The sequence below is a fragment of the Pygocentrus nattereri genome, chromosome 26 (genome assembly GCF_015220715.1).
Source record: "Pygocentrus nattereri isolate fPygNat1 chromosome 26, fPygNat1.pri, whole genome shotgun sequence".
Classification (NCBI taxonomy): Eukaryota; Metazoa; Chordata; class Actinopteri; order Characiformes; family Serrasalmidae; genus Pygocentrus; species Pygocentrus nattereri.
This window is the reverse complement of record NC_051236.1, coordinates 556,087-581,665: the sequence shown is the minus strand read 5'-3', so window position 1 is coordinate 581,665 and position 25,579 is coordinate 556,087. Positions and strand designations below refer to the sequence as shown.

The following is a 25,579-nucleotide window of genomic DNA, read 5'->3' as shown; positions in this document are numbered from 1 at the left end:
GCTTCGTGTTACTTCCGTTAGCCGTTGTCCAGCTAAAGGGATCCGAGGTGAGCGGCTTGGCCGGTAAAAGCGCCGCGTTTGGGGCGTTAAGACGTGGAAATGGTCGTTTACCCCGTTGTTTAATACTGATGGAGGGCGTAGCGGTTAGATTCGGTCTGCCGTTTCTCTGGGAGAGTCGGCTTTCAGAGGTTTTGTGCCGATGTTTGGTGGAGACGGACTGGCTGCCGTTAGCCGACGGCAGCTAGGCGGCTCGTCTGACTGGAGTGGCCGGTTCTGATTCAGCTCCTCGTTTGTAGCGTTTATTTATCGTTTATAGCGTTTATTTAACATCGTTTACCGTCGAACCGCGTCGCGGAATCTGTTGGCGGGCTGTTTGGGTGGGTTGGTGAGGCTCTGGACGCTAATTAGGCGATAATTTACCTCAGCGTCAGGCTGCTAGCGGCCGTTAGCCGGGTGGCGGAGTTGGCGCTGGCGGGCTCGCGGGCTCGGGGGCTCGCGGGCTGCGTTAGCGCGGAGTACCTGCCTTCCAGACTGATCTTAGACCAGAGCGTCGAGTAAAGACGTTTAAGGCGAAATTCCTTACAGAAAAGAAGGGCGCGTATCAGCTGGTCGAGGTGAGTTAGATGGCTCTGTATTCCTTTGTCTGGACAGGTTGTCTGGGACGCCGAGCTTTTCGACAAGTCTTCTAAACAGAGGCACTCGTGTTATAATTCCAGGCTCTGGAGCGACGCTGCATCTTAAGTCTTACTTTTTATCGACTGAGGTGTCCTTGAGCAAGACCCCTAACCCCCAACTGCTCCCCGGGCGCTGCGGATTGGGCTGCCCACCGCTCCGGGCAAGTGTGCGCACTGCCCCTTAGTGTGTGTGTGTGTGTGTGTGTGTGTGTGTGGTGTTTCAAGAAGTATCACTTAATCAGTTAACCTCACTGTCTATAGTACTAACCTCCGACGTGCATGGGGTGGTCGTCACTGTGCGTCGCTTACCTGGGATTGGTCAATTTGACTATTTATCTTTATCATGATAAATGACGTCAGATTATGGCCCAGATTATTTTGGTTCTCGTCAGAACCTCTGGAACAGTGATCGGCTGCGTGTTGCGTCATGAGAACGGGATATTTTTGCGTATTCTGATTTTGGCCGAGTTGGATTTGTTGTAGTGCAGTGTGTGAAACGTTTAGTGAGAACGGTCGATGTTTGTCCGATAGTGTTTAAGTGTTACACTGTTGGTTCTTTTGTCTGTCTGGTCCACCTTGTCAGGAAAAGTAAATATCGTCGTGTTGTGTATCGTGAAAGTTTCTTGAAGCATCATGATGCTGCACGTTCTGCTGCATCGCCCAGCTCTAATTATATATCTGCTTTGTTTTTGTTTCATTTCATGCATAAAGGGTTGCATGTCTAGTCAACTTGTTTTTTTTGTGCCTTCTCTGTAGAGTAACGGTTAATCCATTCTGCAGGATATTCTTGCAGAGTTGCTTCAGACTGATGAAACCAGTTATCTTGTACAAGAAAATGTAATCTAGAGTATTTCAGTAACCTGGCCACATTAATATATGATAAACTTAATGTCTTGTCTTTAATTGAGCAAAGAGTGCCATCCACATTCAGTCCTTGTGTATACACACACACAAACACACACACACAGCTGTTCTTTTGTGACTTTTCTAAGTGTTTCTAAATTTATTATATAGAAACAGTATTAAGTGTCTTATTGTGAAAGCTGTTACTACGAGTTCCCTTTTCTTGTAGGTTTTGGTGTTTTCCCTGCTCTGGCGGTTTGTTTTAAACTAATCGATCTCGGTTCTGGTAGAATTAACCTGAATGGGAACCCGCTCTGAATGTCCTCGGTGCTTTTTTTGTGTTCACAGTGCAAGTGAACTTCGTAAAGGGCTGTGCTCTTGCTGGCAGCAGATTTGGTTCAAATGCAGATTTGAAAATGATAATTTTAGTGTTTACAATTATGTATGTGTATACGCATTTCTGTGTATAACAACTGGAAAAATATGATATGGAAAAGCGGAGTCCTTTGACGTTTCATTTTCTAAACGGCAAGACCTTCGTATTAAAAGTGGAATAACAGTTGTCTATTTGCAATTGTCAATTTCCTCATCGTTGCGCTTCAGCGTTTCCAAAATTAAAGTGTATTTAAAACCCTCTTTTCCTGTGCATTTTCACGGTCACTGTCAACAAAGCACTACTGTCAATCTAACGCTGTGGGAAATCAGGAGGAACTTTTTGGTGCAGGGTGTGTTTTAAGAGTGACGGGGAAACGGGTCTAAACTTCTGTGGGACTGTCTAGACAGTTGTTTACAATACAGAGGTTTCAGTAGTCACCGCTGCTAGTGATGTTTTGCACTCGCCGACCCCGGCTAAGGACAAATCAGTCCAAAATGATTTTGTGTGGAGTGATTAGGATCATTAGGAGTGATTGTTTTTGTTACTAGAACCAATTTTAGTGACATTGTGATTTAAAGTGAGTGGTTGGCTTTGGGCAGAGACTCAAAGGACCTGGACAATACAATAGATAGTCATAATAAACGATTACCTGTTCATGAGATTTAAATGGGTTTTATTGACAATGTATTTATACTCTTGTTCTCCGGGGTGTTTATCCGTTTGACTTTCTGTGACCAAATCTTAAGGCAAATTCTTCAGTAACTACATGAAATAAATGTAAATTGACTTTTTTTTTTCCCCTCAAATTCCTATCAAATGACCGTGTGATCACACACACATCACTATATGCTCACAGTTTACTGCCCAAAGCCAAAAATCTGCGCCGCTCTGTGTTATTTTCTAAAAGTGATGTTTCCAGAGCAGATCACTGAAGAGACGCCGTCTGTTTATAGTTTAGAGCCCAGATTTGGGGAAAAACGGGTCGACTTTCAGTAGAAAAACAAACTGAGTTCAGCTTCTTTTATTATAAGGGTTTAAAATGACATCACCGTCTATTAGACTGGAGAGAAGAGCTACAGCCTCATACGACGCCCAGCTTCTGAATGGAGCTTATGGAATATGAACGTTATGAAGAACATGACCAAGTGTGTTTTGGACCCACCGGTGGTCCCGAGGAGTTTGAGATTATGTTGTGTATTTTTATTGCCATTTTCTAAGAGCAGTAAGCCACTCTATATTACAGTGATTTCAATTTGGTAAGGGAGGTGAACAAAGTGAACTGCAAACTGTACAGAAACCACCTTGAACTGTCTGTTTTTGGGACTGTTTAGAGGGGTCTGAGTTTGTTTGACATGCACAGAAAAGAAAGTGACTCCGCTTGAGATGCTGAAATGGTCCAATAGTAAAAACGCGCCAAGAGCAGAGGAAATACCAAAATGTGATTGGCTAGGAAGCTGTTAAAATGGCCTTTTTAAGTAATGCAAAGCTGAGAAGCGTCACTGGTACCAGAGTTTATGGCCACTCTCTCCCATACAGCACAGTACGCAAGATGTTTTCATGACCTTTGAATCCATTGTAGATGTCATAATTGTAATAATAATACTCATGTTTGCAGGTTACTTACAAACAAGGCTTGTGTGAGCTAAAGGTGTGTTCTCCAGAGACGTTGGACCATCATGTGGAATGGTTCAAGATCTGGCCCGCGAGGAGGAATGCCTTTTCGGTAAGATCAGTCATCCAACAGGATGTTTATTCCCGCTAATTCATAGTTCTTGAGTACCCTATGCACCGTACATGTTAGTGGGCTCTTTCATAAGTTAATTTACGTGTCAATTGCCTAATATTCTAATATATGTGGTTCTATTTCATATTTACTGACAGCTGGAACTGATGTGAGGCCAAATGGATTCTCTGTGTGAGACAGGGAGGATGGTACCGTGATGTGTCAGACTAGTATATACAGACATGAGGAGACACCTTTCCTGTTTTAACTCGTGTTGTTTACCTTTAGCTAGTGTTGTTGGAAAAGGTGCCACCCCATCCACATTTACAGTCTGTATGGCTTCTATTACTTAGTCTCACCGAATCTCTTTGGTGCACAAGGTTGTGCAGTACTTTTATAGTCCTAACCAGGGCAAATTGATTTGGGGGAAATGATGTAATTGCAAGTTTTCTGGCCTCATTTTTTATGGCTGATTATGGTTAAGTTACTGCCAAACTGGCCAATTGCAGACTTTTAAAATTGTTTTTGTGCATTTGTTTAGCTTATCACCCTGTTTTGGTTAAATGAACACATAGAAAACCTCTAATATATTTCCACTGCTTTCTGTCATCCAATGTTATTTTTTCTTTAATGGGCTAGACTTGAATCTTAAATTAATTTAAAATATTAAAAAATATTTAATCTAAAATAAATATAAAAAGAAATCCTATTTTAATATTATAAATCAAATTAAGTGCTACACCCAAAAGTAAAAGGCAGCTGGTTATTTAATGCAATGTCATGTTTAGTTCACAAAAAAAGAGAAAATATTATTTTATCATTTTCTTTAAGATATTTATCTGTAAGTAGACAAACAAGGAGCATCCACTGTGATTCATACTAGTTGTCTGTACTTCCACGGGACCTGCCACAGTGTCTTGCAGCACAGCGTTAATTTTCAGCCTTGCGTGTGGGGAGACTCGCCCACTGCACCCATTTTCGGTGCCTTTGGCTTCAGACAAAAAAACAACTTGACACCATGAAGAAATTTCTTTTTTGCCAAATTGTCTAACTTAAAGTGTAGTTAAGCTGGAAATGCTTGCCCTATAACGTGGCTGGAGCTGTTTAGCTGAGCACAAGCTTAAGTTTTGTGCCTTTTGTTAATTAGATTTTTATAGATTGTCATTGAAACCGGTGATTAGTGGTAAACAGGTGGTGTCATTACAGTGGAGACCATCGAGGGGAGATGTTTGATGGAAGAGGAGGGCCAATGCCTGGCTTCAGAGGACGGGATGGAATGAATATGGGTGCAGGGCCTCAGGACCGGACACCTATGGACATGAGGAGGTTTGACTGTCCACCAGATATGATGGGGCGAAACATGGGCCATTTTGATAGAGGAAGAGACCCTCCCCGTGACTTCTTCAGGCCTGGAGATGAAACTGATATGAATTTCAGAAGACATTTTGAGATGGAAGGCCGAAATAACCAGCAGAATGCTCCAGGTTTCATGGGGCAGGGTAGGCCTCCTATGGATATGGGAGGCAGAGACATGCCAGTTAGGAATATGAGGGGGCGTGAAGATCAGTTCATGGACATGAGAGAGAGGGACCGATTTAGAATGGACATGCCAGGTTTCAACATGTCACCAATGGATATTAGGAGAAGGGACATGGAGAGAAACGACAATTTAAGAGAACGAGAGAGGCCACAGATGAGTATGAGCGACATTGACGGATTTAGTATGGATATGCCTACACAGGAAAGGCCGGTGATGGATTTTGAGAGACGAGGTTTTGCCCCGCCATTGAATCCTAGAGGAAGGTTTGAATCCGATATGGATTTTAGGAATCGTATGGGATCCCCAGGTGACTTTCGGGAACGATCTCCCCAGAGGTTTCGGGACAATGATGGTGTTCCCATGGATGCTAGAGGAAGATCGGATATGCCTCTAGATCGCAGAGGTCCAGAGAAAGCCATGGTTAGAGTAGGTGAACCAACCTTAAGGGACAGGGAGTTTCCTGAGCCAGTTGAGAACCCAGGAGGATTTAGAGATGAGGGCAGATCACTTTCAGAAGAATGGCGCAAGCAAGCCATCCGGGAGAGAGACTCATTTTCACCAGCGATTAATAGAAGTTCACCTTTTCCCAGAGAAATGAAAGAGCGATTCATGCCTGGACACAGCAAAGAAGCTGATTTAGGAGAACCTTCCCAGTTCAAAGAAAGGGAGCGACCATCAATTGAGTTTCCAGGCAAAGATAGTGGCTCCTTAGGTTTCTCTCGATCAGAACGGGAGGGTCCAAGTGGCCAAAACTGGGAGAAGAATGTTCCTGCTGATTTCCCAGGGAGAGAACCCCCTCACCCTATTCAGAAACCACCACTCTTGCCACTGGATCCCACAGTAAATACCCCGGGTAGAGATGGTGATAGTAAACGTTGGCCTAGGAATACAGATGAGAAGTCTGACAACACTGTACCATCAAGTGGCAGGCGTCCATTCTTTCCAGAAAAAAGTCTGTCAAACCAAGAGAGTCGCTTCTCAGGTGATCAAGGAACCTTTAAGGGATCTAAGGATATGCCTCTTGATCAGGGGCCAAGGAAAGGGAATCTGATGCCAGGGCCCAGGGAACCTCAGAGTAACAGAGGGGAAAGACAAGACCAGGACTATCGAGACATAGATTACAGGACCAGTTCAGGCCGCAAATTTGACTGTATCCTTGGGGATCTTCAAGGGCCTGAGAAGAACTTGAAAGAATCTAAACTGGCTCCACCTGAAAAACCGAATGACTCTGTTTCCCAGGTACGAGAATTAATCTCACATATGTCTTGTCTTTAAATTGAAGGCTAAAACTAGTCATGCCCTTGTAGAGTAATGCATTCACTGTCCTTAATTTGATTTTTAGTCTGATTTTTCTGTGTTCTTGGTTTGTAGCCGGTCTTTTTGTAGGCATTTTGTACAGTATGAAGTGTAAATTTTAGCTTGAAATTCCATGTGATTTTAAACACTTCTGTGACTTCTATAACAAAGGATCAGGATTACAGGAGTACTTGCGGTCAGGATAAGGTTTCAAATACTATTGCCATCTCTGGAATTCCCAAAACTGCTACAATGCAGCAGGTAGGTTTGATTCCGAAATGAGTCTCTTGTGCCTTTGAAATAGGTAAGTAGATGACAGTTCTATAGGATGTGACATGTAACGTTTTTGCGTAGATACTGGATGCCTTTGCAGTTCGTGATGGAGTGCCAATGCAAGGCATGAAGATAAAGGATGTTGTTCCAGGTGAGATTTATCTTTAGAAATTAGAAACCTCTACAACATTCGCAACATTTCGCTTTTTCGCTACTCGAATCCTACGCTCGTTCTGGTTCTTCCTTTTGACTGTGTTTTCTGCTCCTTAGAAACATACACACTGTTTAAAAGAATGCTGACTGAATTTCCGAACACTGTAAAGGGTTTCTTGTTTAAAAAAAAAGTGGTTTCATTATCCTTTATGTTCTTGCGCTGGAACTTGTGCACTTCACCGTGAGCATCTTCTATCTTAAACGGGCTTGTGGGTTAAGCAGATCGTCCAATACATTGCTGGGAATGTCCTAACATGGTTCCCATTAATAGATCTTTTTGTTATTGATGAAGCACCCACATGAAGCTTCTCCTAAGGTTGTCACGTAGGGGCTCTTTTTGGTTGAGCTCTGAACTGTGAGCCATCAAATTAGGCAATTTCCCATTTCTTCTTATTTTATAGTCGTTCCTCATTCCATTGAGGTTTTTCCTGACCAAAGACAAAACGGGACCCAATGCCAAGATGGACTGCTTTCACATCTTTGTTGGGGGGGGGTCACACTTCTAAATGGTCTTAAACAATAAAATGTGGTTTCATACTTCATACGTACTTCATACATTTTTTTTAAATATATAATTAAGAATACCCAAAATCTCTGACTCTGCTAAATTTTTGCAAAGAGCCTTTCAAGGCTTGCTTGAGTCAAAGGAGTCTCTGTTGGGATAGATAGTTGCAAATAAACCGCATCTTATTTTGCAATGAGGTTCGGTTAGTTTTGTGGTTTTAAACAGCAAACCATACAGCATTTTATATCCAGTTTTGGATGCTGATCATGTGAATTATCAGTTAACTCAGATATTGTACACCAAGTGCATATTCCCACAGGCTGTACAGAGCTGCTATCGTTGCTCTGACTCCCCTCAGACACAAGACATAACGCACTGAAATGAAAATGTAGCTTGAAATGTTTTTTGTTTGGTTGAAAGGCAAAACATTCATGCATTTCTGATGAACACCAACAAAAGTACATAATGTAACAAGTCGCTGTTGTCTCCCGTGAATCGGTTGTTTTTCCTTTTCTTTTTCTTTTTATTTTCTTTTTTTTTACGGTTCTCCTATTGACTGGCATTAACTAACGCAAACCCATTTGTATTTCAAATGCTGTCCCCAGGTTACAGCTACGATACGGCCTATGTGGAGTTTTTAAACCTCGAGGATGCTGTCCACTTCATGGAGTCCAACCAGGTGGCCCATCCTTGTCCGTCTACAGTGGCTGTGTCTTCAAAGGAAGAAGGCTTGGGCTGGGGCAGGGCCAAGGGTGGGATGGGTGGTTAACAGCAATTGGGATGGGAAGGGGAAAAAGTCATATTTCGCTATGTTGGAGTTAATGTTTGTTATTAGGAGCTCCTTCATTCTCTCCAAAGGTTGTCATAAATACACCGTCATTTGCAGTCTAAAAGCAAGACACCAGTTCTTCAGTTAATTTAGATTTATTAGGAGCTTAAAAACATGGAAGCAAGACAAAAAAGTTCAATGAAAGACCAACCAGGAGAATGTGTTCAATTTAGTTCAAACTAATTTTTCATAATTTATTTTTCCCCCATTTTATTAATTTCTCAGCTGTTGGTAGCGTTTGCCAGATGTGTTCACTTTGTGGCTTTGGATATTTTTGTGGGTATACACCAGATTTTCTGGACTTGGCTGGGGGGTTACCTTTCAGAGATTCCAGTCTTCCTTTCATTTTATTTTAATCATGGTAAAATGAAGGTAGTCAAGCTAATAATGGACCATTTATGTCTCTTGCTTTGGATAACCTGGGATCATCGCTTAAAGGTTTATGCTTGCAGTGATGTATCTTTCTTTAAGGTGCTGTGGCACCAGTCATCCTTCACACCTCTTCATAGCTTCTTGTTGGCTTCAAAAGATTTCATCACTTTAATGACCAGTGCTCTGGTGGTTTAGCAGACCATTTCTGCCACTTCCCCCAAACTCGCTTTTCATTTCACCTGCACTGTGATGCTACGAAGTGTTCTGTTTAACACCGCTTTCATTAGTGGTTTCTTCTTGACCCCCAACCACCATCACAGTCTCACAAGAGACTGTTTTCCTCTTTTGAGTTGGGAATTCAGTCACTGCTTTTGTGACCACATGGATTTCTGTCCTTCCTTGCCTGCCGTGTCCGACTTCATGGTTGAATTTCAGCATGTCTTAAAAGTTTCAAATGGAGCTTCGATGGTTTATAATGTTAATGACACAACTTGGATTTGAAGTTGAATCTTAAATTCTGCAAAGCATGAGTCTTAAACTTTTGGCAGTTGAGTTTTCAGGGCATTCGTTTGTTGTAGAGGCTGGATTGGGAACACATGGAGGTGGAAAATTAGGTGGTTGAAAGATTCTGATACGGATGCTGAATTGATGCTGATTTATTCTCTGCTTGCTTGTCTTTTGTCATCTGTTCTTGGAGTTGTGTTCTTAAATTTCCATAACTGCAATAATTTTTTATTTTTTTTTCCCCCCCTCCAACTAGTGGAGTAACATAACAGCAACAGTACTCAAGATGAAAGAAAGCAAAGTTGATGTGTAGACACACCTAGCATTCCCTACATCCTTACACCGAGATCCCCCTTCCTTTTATGTTGGCTTTTCTATCATGCATCTTGGTCAAGGCTACATATTGCCATCTCAAGAAATTGAGTGGCAGGGGATTATTTGGTGGGTGGGTAATGACACTGTCCAGTGGGGCCACATTTTCAACTGTCTGGTGGAGCGTAAATTGTGTAATAGGTATTTTTACCCTTTGAGATGCCTTGATTCTGCTTGTGAGTATTTCTTGAGAATCAGTCATGCGTTTGATTACCAGTACGTGTCCTTTTGAAACGCTCGGTACGATGTCAAAGATGATAACGCAAGTTAACTTTCCGTCTGTTTCAGTCACTTTTCATTGTTTGCACTGTAGTGGGGAGATGGTGCTGGACATATTTTAGGGTTCACTGTGACCGTGTGGAACAGAAGTGTACTCTAGCTGCAAAGAAGAGGTGGACGTATTTGGGCGCTCTGGAAATGGGGTTTCTGAACCCACATCCAAGAGTTGAGGTTCACTTTTCTAGCCAAAAGAGGGAGAGGTTCAGAAATCTGTTTAATCACCCTCTAGATGTTACAGTGCCTTTATATGCCTTGTTGACAACAGTTAGAACATGCGCTCTTCTGTAAGCCAGGAATTGTTATAACTGGGGTTACTGTCTTATGCAAGACGTGAAAAGCTACAGGTGAGGTGGGAAGCACAGCTTGCCAACTAAACTGTTCATTTAGGATCACTTACGGCTAATGAAGCAAGTTTTGGTTGAGTAACTTTAACAATCGCATGGTAGCCCCGTGGCATGCTCCATGCGCATCTCTCCTTCTGAGCTATTTGTGCTGTTTGATTTAATGGAGGGACATATTTTCCAAAGGTGCTCTGAAGAAATAAATTCAGGCTATCATTTGTCTTCCCTGTCCTTATCCTTCAGGGGAAAGTGAGTGCTGCCTTAAGTAAATAATACCGCAGTGTTGTGGAAGAATGTTTGTGATAGGAAAAATTAGACCAGCACTTCATAATGTCTTGTCTGTCTGCTTGCTTACTGTCAGCCACTGGGCTGTGTTCATACATTTAAACAAAACATTACCTTTCCTGGCTGCATAGGATGACTCTTTCCTGAAGGAAATGTATGCTTCACACGATTCATTATCCCTTGGAATATGATGCATACTGTGGTTTCGCCCCCCCCCCACGACCCTCTCATTTTGTCTGATGCATGCTGATGCATTTATTAGCAAACTAGACATTGGACAGAAGTGAGAAATGTATTAGAAAAATTGGATTGGATATGTAATTACTAGCCTGAACTGCTTGAAATTGCATAATTTAAGTTTTTTTGTTGTTTTTATGGATAGTTGTAGTTGTCTTGAATGCCTTTATGTGCATTTTGAAGAGAGATTTCATTTCCTTTGTAAATACGGCTTTGTGGGGGGTTGGGAAATATGGCGAAGGCGTTTGCATGATACATATATTTTGATATATGTATATTAAGATGCACTAGAGCTGGGCAATACGGCAGAAAATATCACGATAAAATTCATATCGTTTGATATCGATACATATCGCGATAAATGTCAAATCATTTCTTCTATCAAGTTTCAAGGCTAATTTTGATTAAAGGGTGATTAATCGCTGTTAATTATCTTTTATGGTCAGAACACGATAAACACTCAACAAACATTGGAACGTTTCACAAATCTGTCGTGGGACAGTGGGGGAAAAAGCTTCCGGTGAGCTTTTTTTTTTTTTTTACCAGCATAATTTAAGAAAGGAAGGATTATTTTTAGCTGTCCTTGAGCTGCTCGGCCAGAAACGGTGCTAAACTGTTCAGCCTCTCAACAACGTCAACTTAGTACGAGCAGCAAACGTTAACTGGCTCGGCACGTCAGTGATGGACCACAGCGCCGTGCTGCTGCCACGTCCATGTCAGAGCTGATCACAGTGCTCAGACAGCAGATGGCAGACACCTGGATTTCTCTGTACTATCGTAGGAGTTTGAGGGGTGAACCGATAGATCAACACCAGACAGTCCTCCTATTAGGTGTGTTTAAACTGAAAGCAGTGCTTTTGTGTCTTGTTTGATCCACAGTAGCATCAATTCGCCCGTGTTATGCGAATGACGGAGAGCTGCTTCAAGTTAGCCAGCTGCTAAAAACAGCTAGCCTGGAAAGATGGCGTTCTCCCGCTTTCCAATGCCTCACAGCTTCCTCAGTTTATGCTGTTTAAATCAGGGCTGTAACTCAAATGAACCCACTTCTTTCTTTCACGTTTGTTGCTTGGGAATGCACTAAGAGTTTTTGAGCGCTGTAATAGCGCTGTAGTTATGAGGGTTGTGATTTATCGCTGCTGAAGCTTGTTGGGATGTACAGAAAGAGGTGAGTTCACGCTAAGCCAGTATAGTAACACCCCTGATCTCACCACTCACACTTGGTCACAGAGAGCAGATCTCTGGTCGCTCCACTCAAACAGGGAATGTACAACTCTGCGTCCAACACTTCATATAAAGTGCCGCACTTTATCGAATTAAATGGCACCATTTCTCTTTATGAAACATGCAGACCTGCAATTCTTTATTTTTTTTTTGTTTTTGCCGACAACATTTCACAAATAATGCTCAGAGAAAATATTGTTTATCATGATCAAACATTTTATCAGGATAACGATGACACATTGTCAGTTTGCTCACTTCTACCCAGTGTTACCCAAGCTTACCCAAATATTTTACAACTGCTACCTAATCCAGTTGCAGACTTACTGGGTTTGCTGAATTGCTCCATATCTTTACAGTAAGGATTTACACAGATGCCAGTTTGTTCTTCATAAGGCTTATGCTTCGTTATTCCTTGTCAGACAGACAAGAGAATTTTTCGCTCATCACATGTTGTCACTTAAAATGGAGGTGATTATAGGAGGAGCCCAACACCTGATAAACGTACATCGCTATGGTAATGCGTTCTTATCCATGGCTTCAAAAGAGCCTAACCTGATGCATTCTGGGACAGATTTTGTCCAGAAACATTTGTAAGAAGAAATCACCTTCTGCTCATTAGATTAGACACTCACTGTCTTTCCCTTTTTTACAGGGCTCTGTTAAAGTTGGTAGCAAGACTGCTCTGTTGAAGTATATCCAGCCTGACAGAAATGCCAAGGAACAGGTAAGTTCTCCTTTCTGTAAGTGGCGTCAAAAAGTCTGAGACCATATTTTAAAATTATTCTTTAAAGTGGGGGGAAAAAAAACACCCTTTAGTTTTTAAACATGTAAAATAAAGATCTAAGGTTCTGCACTGCTTTTAGCTCGCAACTCAAATTTAAACTTTTACACAAAAAGGTCAGGTTTTTTTTTTGCCCTCTTGCACAAACTTGTGGATTCAAATACTGAGAAATTCTGAAATCCATGTAAATATTTCAAATATTTATTTATTTATTGGGTCATTATAATTTGTAATAAAAATTTACTATAAATTAGTAAAGTATGAAAAGCATTTTCACTACTGGTCTCAGACATTTGGACCCCGCTGTATCAGAAGGCCCATGCCTGCCGCATGTATTTGTTGTAAATACAAAAATCAGTTGGAATGAAAAATGTCTTTTTTGGGTGGCAGCCGAAGGACCCGCTACCTGAAGCTCTTCCGCCCAAACAGGACGGCCTGCTGCCGAATCCGGTTCCACTCAAGCTGCCAAATCCGGTTCCACTCAAGCCACCAAATGTGAAGGAGGAAAGCTGTGGCAATCCTGTGAACGATCCCCTCTCTCAGGGTGTGTGGCAGAGAAGCTCCACTTTGACACCCGAAGCTTGGCAGCAGCAGGTGGACAAGCAACTTCAGGAGCAGGAGGCGGAGAAGCAGGCTGAAGAATGGGCCAACCAGAGAGCGTCTCGTCACAACCTCCAACACTCAGATCCAGTCTTCAAGGAGAGCAAGAGTGAGTGCACGCTTTGGTGCCGTACTTGTAGGTCTGGTTTCCCGTTTAATCGTTGATGCACGTCTCCTAGTGATGTAGTAGCTGTAAGAGCAAGAGTTTCTGGGTTAAAGACTAGAAAAATGCACTTCTGATGATGAATCTGAAGGTAAGAGGAACTTTTGTACAAGCAACTTGGGTTGGATATTTGGGTGCAGGCTGTAAGGCGGACAGATTTGTGTGATGTATGCTGGGTGTTGTAGTGATACACTGGTGCACAGAAAGACTGAGGGACACATTTAATCAAGTAGCTCTGCCACAGAATACCATTTAATATATCAAAGTACTAAATGCTAGTTTTAGGCCAGAGTGCACACTTTACTCTGTAGTTGTGGCATAAAAATAAGATGGTCCATATACAGAAACTGCTGCCAAACCGGTCTTGTTTTTTAAAATGTAAAGTTACATTTACACGCAGAATATGTGCATGTGACCTCACAGTTGGCAGGAGTCCCTGTGGTTACGCCCCCTGATGGCGATCAGTGTGAAAATGTCTAAAATGAGAGCTATTGTGCGATTGACTGTACAAATAGATTCAACGAGTAGCTGTCTTTACAAATTGAATACAACTGACGAAAAGAGAAGCGAATGGATCGAAACTGACATGGCGATGAAGTACACGGCGCACTGTCGGCGCACATCCTCACTCCGGACATAACTGCAAGCGTCAGCACTGCTGCATGCGAACGTTTCTCTCCAAGTTCTGCCATACATGTACGGTGGGCTGTCAAAGCTGTCTTCTCTGCAGCTTTCCGGAGTTTCAGTGGGGGCTCAGTCATTTCTGAACGTGTTCTACCTGCACAAATATATAATGTTACTGAATGGTAGTGTTAGATACTGCCTAGCCTACAGTTTTCCAAATAAGTTGTAATAAAATGTTTATACAAACCTGTTCACATACAGCTAGAATATACATTGTCGTCACGACTTTAATTTCACCAACAAATCCCACCTTGAAGTACGACCAAGCGTCAAGGCTTTTGTGTGCCTTTATGGTTTGCTTGTTTCCCGCAGCGTCAAAGTCAGGTACATATAGATGTCAGGAAACCCAGTTCCTGGCTACATGTTGATGTCCATGGACTTTCATTTAAGCAGATAATCACCTGTTTTGCTCCTGGTTTAGCCGTTTCCCCTAATAAACCCAGCCTTGTTGCAGAGTGTCTGCCATTCGGTGTGGTGGGAAAGTGACCTCAGTGCATGCCCTCTGTACCTGCCTGTTCACGGACGCCTCCAGAGGTTTAGCCCCACCTGTTAATCCTGAAGTTTTAAGTGCTTCAGTCCAGATTTTTTGATAGAGGCACGGTATAAGGCAGGCACTCAGAACAGAGGTAATTTACTTAGGTCAGTTTTAAAGGCATTTTAAGGGATAGAGATTCTGGAAAATGCCCGAGTGAAAATGTAAGAATGAACTGTTTTTGATTGGCACCTCAAAGTGAAGGATGTGTTGGGGAATGTGATTTCAGTGTGTATGTGATCTATATTTAATTATTGATTTTCATCTCTTTAGCCTAATTCAGGAAGGTGTGAACTTAGTTCTGACCTTTACTCTTGTGTGTTTAAAGTATGTTTCTCACACTGAAGTAATGTTTTCCTTTGTCTTGTCTTGTTAGCAATGATAATTAAGAACTTACTTCCCACTACCACGGTTGAGACGATCCTCAAGGCGTTAGATCCCTTCGCTTACCTTGATGAACGCAATGTCCGTCTTGTCAAAGGCAAAGCCCCTGGGTCCAAGTGCTTCTGCTTTGTTGATATGGACTCCCATGAGGTGAGCTGTCTTAGGCTGGGCAGGATGGTTTTTCCTCTTTTTTGACTATTGTAATAGACAGTTGTTGTAAAGTACAATTACATTTGTAAATATTTTACTTGTGGTTCTAGTACAGTCCTGCATGGGGTAACCTTCTTTATTTACCCTTCTTTTAGCATGTGACACGATTGGTGGAGCTGTTAACCAAACCCCGTCCAATTACGGTTGATGGAGTCAGAGTATATGCAGAGGTGGCCAAGCCTCTAAAGAATCAGAAGTGAGTCCCAGCATAACCGGATATTAATTGACTACCGTTAATATTTGTTAAAAAAAGCTTTGTTTCTCACTGTCTGTCCTAATGACATCCTGAAAATGATTTTTGCAGCTACCGGAGGGACTTTGATAAGTCCAACACATCTCTTTTGGGTTATCCACCTGATGTAATGGAGGTAATTTGACCGAAGGGCTGTTCTTGTCGACAAACACCCCCAACAACTTCATCTTCAGTCACATTATTCCAGTGCTTTATATTAAACTTTTTCCCTCACATGCTTGTTCTACTTCAGCAGCAGCAGCAGCAGCAACAGCAGTACTACCCTCCACCTTCCCACACCCCCATAGGTGTTTCACCTGCCTTGCAAGGTATGATGTCAGCGGGTGACACATTCGAAAGTCTTTTATGTAAAAAGTACTTTGTTTTGCATTTACAAAACAGTCTGATTTCTGTGTTTGTCCGCTTGCTGACCCAGGGCATACAGTTGGAACAGATTCCTCCTTGGCTTCAGCTGCAATGCAGAGCTCAAGCTTAACACCAGTGAGTTTATTACACTGTTGAATTCGATTTTTTTTAATTCACTATTTTAAAAGGACGATAGATCAGCCATTTTTTGTGTTGCTCATCTGTAACCCTTTTAAGTGATAAGCTGATTTCTGATGTTGTGCAGGGTGTGATGTACTCAGAAGCTCCTGCGTTGGCGCACTCAGTCCAGGCTGCGCCTTTGCCTGACCCCGCCCTTGCTGCCTCTGCTGATGGCTCTGATGCCTACAGCTATGGTAAGAGGCCAGTCCATTTGAAGCGCAACTGACTAGAACTGTCCAGTTCTAAAAGATGATGGGCTACTTTTAGTCCATGTCCTTGTTTTCAGCTAATATAAGCTCCTTAAATACAAATGTATTTGCTTGTAGGGGTGCAAGATTATTCAGCTTAGTTAACTGAAATCGACGACCAGATTATTTGGCAACTAATTTGTCTAGTTGACCTTCACGTCTTTCTCTGGCTCGCTAGGAACGTTTTGATATTACTGCTCACTGGAGACTTAATAGCGCAACAGCAGCCTCAAGAACAGAATCCTCAGAAGTGTGGGATCTAAACTCAGACAACAAGGTTGTAGTTGTGCTGTTTGTAATGCCGAGCTTAGCTGGCGTGAGAGCACATCCTCCATGGTGGAGTATCTGAAAAGGAAACACAGCGGCTCACTGGGTGAAGAAGATTCATCCGCCGTGTCCCAAACTGCATACTAGCTCACTAAGTAGTGGGTAAAAGGGGCACATATAGAATTAGAAGTGTACTTGTTAGTGTAGAGTGTGAAGTACAGAAGTGTGTAGTTTGGGACATGGCAATAGCTGTGCTAGTGATCTAGTTGGCTGATGTTAAAGTATTAAAAGCCGCTCTACTTCGTTTTCTGAGCCGAGCTGTAACACTTTCTATTTTCCAAATGCGGGTTCTCTGGCATCGTTAATGGAGCTGGAACAGAGAAGCAAGTAACTTATTCACAGCGACCCTGTTCACTTTCCAGAAAAAGTTTCCAGTTTTAAAAACTGCATCGCCGTCTTGACGTTCGGGGCTGCCGGTGTGTTTATATGCGGCGAACGCCGGAGAGCGATTACAGTTTACTGTTCTCCGCAGACGTTTGGCTCCACTCGCTAACAGTTTAAGGAGGTAGATCTCTGTGAACACAGTGTAGCTGGACAAAGGGTCACCGCTGAAATTAAACCTTTACACAGAATCGTTCAAATTTAACCATTCATAGAGAAGTTTGCCCCACTTTCCCATCCGATCCATCAGAGCGCGTTTTCTCTGCTGCGGCATTATCTGCTCTCGCAGGAGAGCAAGACTCCCTGTGGAGCACAGAGAGATGCAGCCTTAACTCCGTTTTCATGAAGACCTGTGCATGTAGAATTCAGTTGCAGCAGAGTTTGGACAGACGACAAAGCACAGATCAGACTGCACCGTTTAAAATGAACTTTTAAATTTAGATTGATTTTAATTAATTTACTTCATTAAAGGAAAGTGATTTAGTTTTATAGCTATATAAATATTTAGTTATATTTTATAGCTGCTTATTTGCACATCCATGGTTATACATTTTGACAGGAAAAATACATTGGAGGTTTATTTTTTTTTGTATTAGTTCATTAAAACAGTGAATTATTGAGTGGTATTCATCTATACCGTTGTCATTGTTAGCAAATGCAGAAAACAATCTCAAGCTAAATAGCTACATAAGTTACTTGGTAATGTGATTTTAATAATCAGGAATCGATTATTCAACTATCAAATTAGTCGTTTGTAGCCCTGTTTGCTTGTGAACATTTATGGAGTAACTGTAATGTTTATGATCCATAAAAGAAAAAGACGACGTGTTTCTTGGGATTTTATTTAAACACGTTTCCGGTGTTGCAGAACACAATTTATTGCAATGACCTTGTGATTTTTCCCTCAGGCTCAGACACTCCAGACTTGTCTGCCTTCCTCTATGATGCTACATCAGGCTTCTACTATGACCCCCAGACCACGCTGTACTACGACCCCAACTCAAGAGTATGTAACATTTCTTTAGGTATTGCATGATGAATATATGTAAAATAATCTTCATTGTATTGGGATCCAATGCCCAAGAACTTCTCCACTACAGGTTTGATACCACTTGAAACATGGCATCCCAGCTCAATACACAGTTATACCAAAACAACAGGCAGAAAATCCGACACCATCTGTAGCCATTCATAAATTCAGAAATGGCACCAAAGTGCAAAATATAATTGAAAAGTAATGGAATCCACCTCGAATGACCAACTATTCTCTGTTGTCAAGCTTGTTTGATGTTGGACAGATACTGTAGCCTGCAGTACTACAGATGTTATCTAGGGATGCACGATGATATTGGAATCATATCAGTATCAGCCGATAAATGCGTAAAACACATCAGCGTCGGGCCAATGCTTAGAGGTCGGTTGTTTTAAGTCCTTCAGAAATCAAGAATTTCAACGAACCAGCTTAAATGCTGTTCTCTGTTGTGGAGAATATTCGTTTTCAGCAGATGCTCCAACATTTGGACCCTTTTTATACCAAACTGAGTCAGCATTATTTTTTTGGCATAGCCCTATTAGAGCTACCCCACATGGTAGCAACACACATTTGCAAGCTCATTGACTATAATGTGACGTCCATTAGCCTTACCATGGACATGTGATGAGTCCTGTTAGTGTTCTCAGTTTAATTGCGCAGTGTATAAACAACCGTTTCGACTTGAGGCCACCGCATACCGAACACGCCATGTTGAAGGCGTTTAGGGGCAGTCGTGGGCTGGAGGTTAGGGATCTGGCCCTGTGACTGGAAGGTCACCATACCGATCCCCAGGACCGACGGTCCATGACTGAGTTGTCCTTGAGCAAGACACCTAACCCCCAACTGCTCCCCGGGTGCCGTGGATAGGGCTGCCCACCGCTCCGGGCAAGTGTGCTCACTGCCCCCTAGTGTGTGTGCTCACTAGTGTGTATGTGGTGTTTCACTTCACGGATGGGTTAAATGCGGAGGTGGAATTTCCCTGTTTGTGGGATCAAAAAAGTATCACTTAAAGTAGCAGAGCACTGCTATAGAGTGTAAGGTGCGCTGAGAAACTGAGCAGTGCTCGGAGTTCTGGAGTGACACGCAGTGTGTACCTCTAATATAAACGGGGCTTTCGAGTGTTGGGACGTTGCACGTCTGGTGTTTTTGTGGCCTTTGCACACCCAAGATGAAAAAGATGTGAACACACAAAATATCACGCGTCGGCAGATATGTACATGTAAAATCTTGGCATCAGTCCAAAAGTCCCATATCGAAGCATCCCTAATTGCGTTACCTGGTATGTTTATGTTTAGTATGTTTATTATTTAAACAGTTACTTCTGGGTTTCAGCCTCGTCTTTTGGCTACAGTTTTGGTCAAGAATTTGATTTTGACATGTTCCACTAACACATTTATATTTAATTCTAAAGAAAGCATAATTAGTCCTCTATAACTGCATGTGTGACTGCACACTGTCAGACACTGAATGAAAATCATTGTAGTCAGTTTTTTTATAGCCTTTTTTTTGGTGTCTGGCGCTAAGTGTGTTTTCCAACTTGGCAAACCTGAGAAATATCGTCACACGTTATGAAGCTTGAAAATGTCTTCAAATCTGGTGATGGGGCAAAAAAATATCACCCACCCAAATGTACTGCAATGCTGTAATAATTTTATGGTTTTGCGTTCTGCTTCCTTTTGTCTGCAGTATTTCTACAATGCTCAGACTCAGCAGTATCTGTACTGGGACGGCACCTCAAAGACATACATACCAGTGGAAGGGGCCGGCACAGATGCTCAGGAGCTGAGTGCAGAAGGTAGCGTTCCAGCGGAGATATCTGCTGAGGCTGTGCCGGTATCAGCCATGCCGGTGGTGGAGGAGTTAAAGGTGGCTCCAGATGGAGTACCAGAGCGGAGGGAGGACGAGGAAGCTGCCCCACGTGCAGAAAAGAAAGAGAAGGAGAAAGAAGAGAAGCCTAGGAGCTTGGCTGCGTTCAAGGTGTGCTTTCAAATTGCAGTTCAGCTGAAATGTTTATTGAGGAAAGTGCTGCTTGTTCATATTGTCAAACTGTCACAGGGACGGCGGAGCATGATAAATGTGGTGTTTTTTGATGTTGAACAATAGATAATGAAAGACATGGAGCGCTGGGCCAAGATTCAGAATCGGCAGAAGGAAACTGTGCGTGCTCCATCTCCTGTTCTCAAGAGTGGAACAGAAGACAAAAGGGGCTCCAAGGCAGCTGACGCAGCATTCGCTGTGTTTGAAAGAAAGGTCAGGGGCTGTCATCTGTTTAAAATGAAGAAATACATAAAACATGTAGGCCTCATGTGGCATTTATGTGCTAGAGTGGTTAATTACTTCTTCTCACCCCCACAGGGCACAGGCGGAGATGACTTATTCAAAAAGCCCCTAGCACCACCAAAGAAAGACGAGAAAGGTTCAAAGGTGAGTTTTGGGCACACAGACTTGCACCTCACCCTTACATTTGCACCCCAGCCTCAGTTTTCAGTGGCTGCAAAAAGGCAGGAACATTTAGCAACTGCAACATTACTGCACTTGATGTACCACGTTTATTCTTTTTATAGATCAAAGATCAAAGCACCTCACTTATTTTTAATTTTTTTTATCCTGCATTGGCAGCGGCCCATGGGCTCTCTAGGTATGCTTGCGGCCGACTATGCAGCAGGCAGCGACGATGAGGAAGAGGAGAAGCACGAGAAGCATGAAGCACCACAGCCTGCCAAGAACCAGCTACAGCCCGAGGAGAAGGAAGACAGACTGACAGACTGGAAGAAGATGGCCTGTCTGTTGTGCAGGAGGCAGTTCCCCAACAAAGACGCGCTAATACGCCACCAGCAGCTCTCAGATCTGCATAAGGTACCTCTGCAGCCTATAGAGCCAACACATGTAAAGAAAGAAATGCTTGAACAGTTATTGTAGTTGAGCATTGTAGTTAATTATTATATTACAGCTGTGGTTTTTTATTATTTGATTTTTTTTTTTTTTTCTCTCACCTTCTTTCCCTCTTATAATGGTAGCAAAACATGGAAATCCACATGAAGATTAAAAGGTCAAAGAGAGAACTTGAAGCCTTAGAAAACCAGGAGAAAGAGGTAAGGGAATCTCTCCGCTCCTCATGATTCAGTTCAGTTCAGGGTACCAGTATGTGTTTATAAATTCTCTTAATGCCTCGATTTTTATTTTTCTGTAGACCTTCACCATCTAGTGGGTTAAAACTAAAATCTAAAAAATGAAAAACATGTTAGGTAACCTTTGTTCGCAGTTTACTCAGGTAGTTGTTGAATGAAGGGAAGCTCTACACATGTTCAGCTTTGATGGTTTGAGGCCTTTTATTTCATACACATGATCCGTTTGTGACACATTTCTACATCTGAGATTTTGCTTCCCCCCTCCTCTAATCCAGCTATGCTAAAATGTTCTACTTTTAAAGTGTGAATTTATTTTCCAGTGAAATAAAATGACAAAGTAAAATTTTATTTAGTAAAAGTTTATTTTACAGTAGGGGAACTGCAGTCTGTAAAAATCAGACTGATATTTTGTGAATCAATCCTGAATCTGTAGATTTGCTTGTAATAATGTAAACAGTAAAGCTGATTTTGGCTGTGATCTGACTGCTTATACTGTTTTAGCTGAGTATGAAAGAGGCCAACAGTCCACCTGAAGCAAAGAGACGAAAACAGCCAAACACATGGGCCGGCACTTCCAGGTGCGTGTTAACACTTTACAGGTTAAAACGTTGGAGATGTAAACCTGAGTTGGCTGCGTGAGGTGCTACAGTCTGTCACTTTTGGTTGTTTTAAGTTGTTTTGATGTTTTTATTTATTTATTTATTAATTAATTAATTAAATAGTGTGAAATAGCTGCTGTTGTTTGACCTAATCGCTCTGTTCTTTTTCTTTCAGGGACACACAGAAAACGAGTGAGCGGCCAGGTTTAGGTATGGAGACCACAGAGGTGAGACTTTGTCCAAGGCCATTAATGATTTATCATTAGCTGAGTTTACATGCAGCCTGTTAATGGGACAATAATCCAACTAATAGCTCAATTTGGAATAGAATACGTCCATGTAAACACCTCAGTCAGAATAGACTAGTCCGATTGAGGCCATCCGTAATACAATTTCTATCTGATTGAACGAGGTGGATAATTCTATAAATAATCCATTAAATAGAAAAATAATAACCCTGTCAAAGTCTGTAATTGATTACATTCCCAATCGGAAAGTTTGATGCATGTGCGTCGCATCATAGCGAATATTTCTGACGTTCAACACATCGGAGCAGAAACTGGTCTGCAGAGGAGACGAAGTTCATGCTCTGGTCTTTAAAAGACGGCGGTGGGACGGACGTCCAGCTTATGCGTCTCAGAGCACGACGTCTTCCTCTCGGCCTTCTTTAATAAGGACGTGTGAAGGACGTTTTCCTGAGTCTGACGTTATTTAAAGTGATTAAAACACAAGCGTGCCAGCTGAACTCAGGATGCACTATGCTGCTTGTCTTATGCTGACTGGACTCACGTGATGCTTGTTGTCATGGTAATATCAACACTAAGCGGTTCTCTGCATATGCGCATAATTTTGGATCTGATTGCTTGTAATGTGCATGTAAACAGATTCTCAGTGAGTGGAGTGAGCAGATGAACACCTCAGTCTTAATCTGTAATCTGGATGCATTAAATCTGCGTGTAAACGCAGCCGTTGCCACCTGATGCATTTGTAAACTATTACTACTGTAGGTTTATGCACCTCCCTCATGCCTTACCTGTATCTTTTGCTTTTTCTCTCTCTCTTCACAGCGGAAGAAGAAAGAACCAGTTGTCTGGAACTATGCCACATACAAACAGGCAGTGCGGAAGGCCATGTTTGCTCGCTTTAAGGAGCTGGAATGATGGCCATAACATACAAGGAAGAAATTAATGAAATGGACACACCCAAAAAATCAAAGCATTTCTTTCGGCAGCTTCTTCCAGACGTTTTTCTGTAAGCTAGCAGACAATTCCTGGTGAATCACTTGTGACTGATCTCCATTCTTGTGGTTTGGTTTGTGTGCCTGTAATTGCTTTGAACACATTCCCCCCCCCCCCCCCCCCCCCAGCAGCCCCTAGTCCTCAGTTCTGCTGTACAGGCCCTTTTTGTAGCTCTATTGTTCAGGGCTTTTAAACACTTTTATTTTCCTTACTTGATCTCAACTTTGTATCATGTGCATTGTTTTTTTTTTTTTTTGTTTGTTTTTTTTGTTTTTTTTATGCCAAAATGAATCAGTGAGTATTTACAGCTCACTGAACTATTACAGCTGTAGTAGTCCATGAGTCAATAAACTGTCTCTGTGTGACTGCCAGGGTTCTGCTCTTTAGAGGCTCATCTCAAATTCTATTGTTACTCGAGAGATTTTTGTGGTCTTTCTAAAGAAAAAGTCAAAATAGCAGCTGAGCTTAAAGGACAATCTGCTCTAACCTAATTCAAGTGTGTTTGAGCTCGGGTGGCTTTTAATGTACTGGGACCAACAGTTTATCAGCTTTTGGGAAGCAGGGCTGCTCCTTTTGACACCGCAGTGACGGATATTAACAGATTTGTTGCACTGCACTTATAGACACACTACATGTGCTCTTCATATAGTTTAAATTTTTGCTTCTGCACAGTAAGATGCAGTGCTGTAGTCGGGTTTTTGTGTACAGTGCTGTTCAGACGTCTGGGCTCCTAAGCAAATTGTTTGACGGCGTTTCTGGGACAGGGGGTCGCATCCCGAATGTTAAGAAGAGGCATTTTGTCCTTTCAACTGAGAAATAAAGCACGTTGTGAGTGATGTTCTACCATCTTAATTTAAATGTCTCATGTGCTGCTGATGTCCTAGTATAGACGCCAAATATAAACTGGAACGCAGACTTGCTTTGCTCTGCTTTAAGCGCAGCTATAGCTTTTCTCGCATCTCTGGCAGGAACACCTTTTTGCAAACTAGAGCAGTTTCATTAAAGGTGTCTCTTCAGAGTTTGACTTTTTGTGAGGCTGAAGTCAGGTTCTCATTCTTGTTCTGAATTTTCCCGCCCCACCTTAACTGAATGTAACTGCTGCACCATTTAAGGAGGAATGGGAGAATTCCAATAAGAAGCCGGCGAATGAAAAGCGACTTGAGTTTTGTGTCTTTTTACTGTTTTGACGGTTTCACACTACAGATTAAACGCTGGAAACCAGCTGAATGCTCATAAATACGAAGTCCATTGATCTCCAAATTGTCAACGTTCATCTTAAATCTTTTTCTTTGCCGTTTCGTCTGTTTGCAAGATTAACTCTGTTGCCATGGTGACCAGTGTGCATGACCACCTTCAGGGTTAAATGCTGCATCAGCAGTTCTACATAAACTCCAGCGTTTATGACCATTTACTGTTAAACTGTGTTGAATGATCAGCAGAGCTTTATTTTACTGTAGAGGAGGATTATTTTATTTTTACCTGCAGATCTAATTCTGCTGTGGAGCCACAACAGGGCAGCAGAAGAGCCGCCCACTGATCTGGGCAGTAGTACTAATGTAGCATTAGAACAATAGAAACATTAATGCAGTACAAAGCAATAAGAATTTCTGGGAGTTTTTTGGTAATAAAGTGCTTGATGTCTTTTGAAAGTGGTTAGAGGAACAAAGACCTAGTTCCAGATTTTAGAGTTGATTATGCTGAGCCAGGTATCCGATGATGACTACAATTAATACTTCCTCAAGGGGAAGCTTGAAAATGGTTAAATAAGCACTTACTGTACTAATATAATCTGTATTCACTCTAATATTAGTGTGTTACAACCTAGGATGGCTTGTTCTGAAATGGTTGCAACACATAACACACATCACTGTCTTTTCTGAAATCCTGTAAAGCTGCTTTGTGACAACATCCGTTGTAAAAAGCGCTATACAAATAAATTTGATTTGATTTGATTTGACATAAAGGGACCACAAGAGAAGAGAAGGGACCAGACCAGAACTAGAGCTTTAACTCAAAAGATGTATTTATTAAAGCTCACAAAACATGCCACCCGAAACGGGCACACACACAGGGCCCAGACGTTTTAAGGGCCTATGAGGAACCAACGGTGATGATGCCAAAAAAAAAAAAAACCCTTAAATCTAAACTAGTTAATCTAAACAAAACCCTAACCACTGAAACTAACACACATAAGTACAAACGGGGCGCCCGCCTGCTATCCTGGTGTATCTGTCCACTCAGACAGCTACGTGATGTAAATGTATAAGGCGCCTCAGCCTCACCTGTTGGACTCCTCAGGGTGGTGTAGGGTTGGATGTATATAACACTAAAGCTATGTGATGTGCATTGTTAGAGCTGGCCAGTCAACAATGTTCCCCAAGGAATGACAAAGACAAAATAGCACGCAATAAACACATGACGGTGGTGGCAGCAGCAAGGGAGCCAGAGGCACACACGACATAGGCCCCGCTTTCTGTGTGAGCTCTGGACACCGTCTTGGTCATAACTGCAGGTTATATACCCTGTTGCCCCTCCCATGAAGGTCAGGTGGACTACCAACCTGCAGGAGCAAAGGCACACACACACACAGAGAACATACCCAGCACCCAA

The 25,579-nt window shown here is 42.2% G+C and overlaps 1 protein-coding gene across 2 annotated transcripts; it reads left to right on the top strand.

The window, feature by feature from the left end:
- LOC108413661 (RNA-binding protein 10) lies at positions 1 to 23,810 on the top strand. Of its 2 annotated transcripts, none has more exons than XM_017686285.2 (23): positions 1 to 47; positions 3,509 to 3,616; positions 4,823 to 6,395; positions 6,624 to 6,713; positions 6,807 to 6,876; positions 8,049 to 8,122; positions 12,536 to 12,607; positions 13,055 to 13,373; positions 15,020 to 15,177; positions 15,333 to 15,433; positions 15,542 to 15,605; positions 15,726 to 15,798; positions 15,906 to 15,970; positions 16,101 to 16,209; positions 17,880 to 17,977; positions 19,691 to 19,981; positions 20,108 to 20,254; positions 20,360 to 20,428; positions 20,624 to 20,860; positions 21,022 to 21,096; positions 21,634 to 21,710; positions 21,907 to 21,958; positions 22,799 to 23,810. In XM_017686285.2, the coding sequence occupies exons 2-23, from the start codon at positions 3,570 to 3,572 to the stop codon at positions 22,889 to 22,891; spliced, it is 3,954 nt and encodes a 1,317-aa protein (XP_017541774.1). In that variant the 5' UTR covers positions 1 to 47; positions 3,509 to 3,569; the 3' UTR covers positions 22,892 to 23,810. The 2 variants fall into 2 exon arrangements, with proteins under 2 accessions (XP_017541774.1, XP_017541773.1); XM_017686284.2 differs by having other exon boundaries at positions 15,723 to 15,798.
- The last annotated feature ends 1,769 nt before the right edge of the window (positions 23,811 to 25,579 follow it).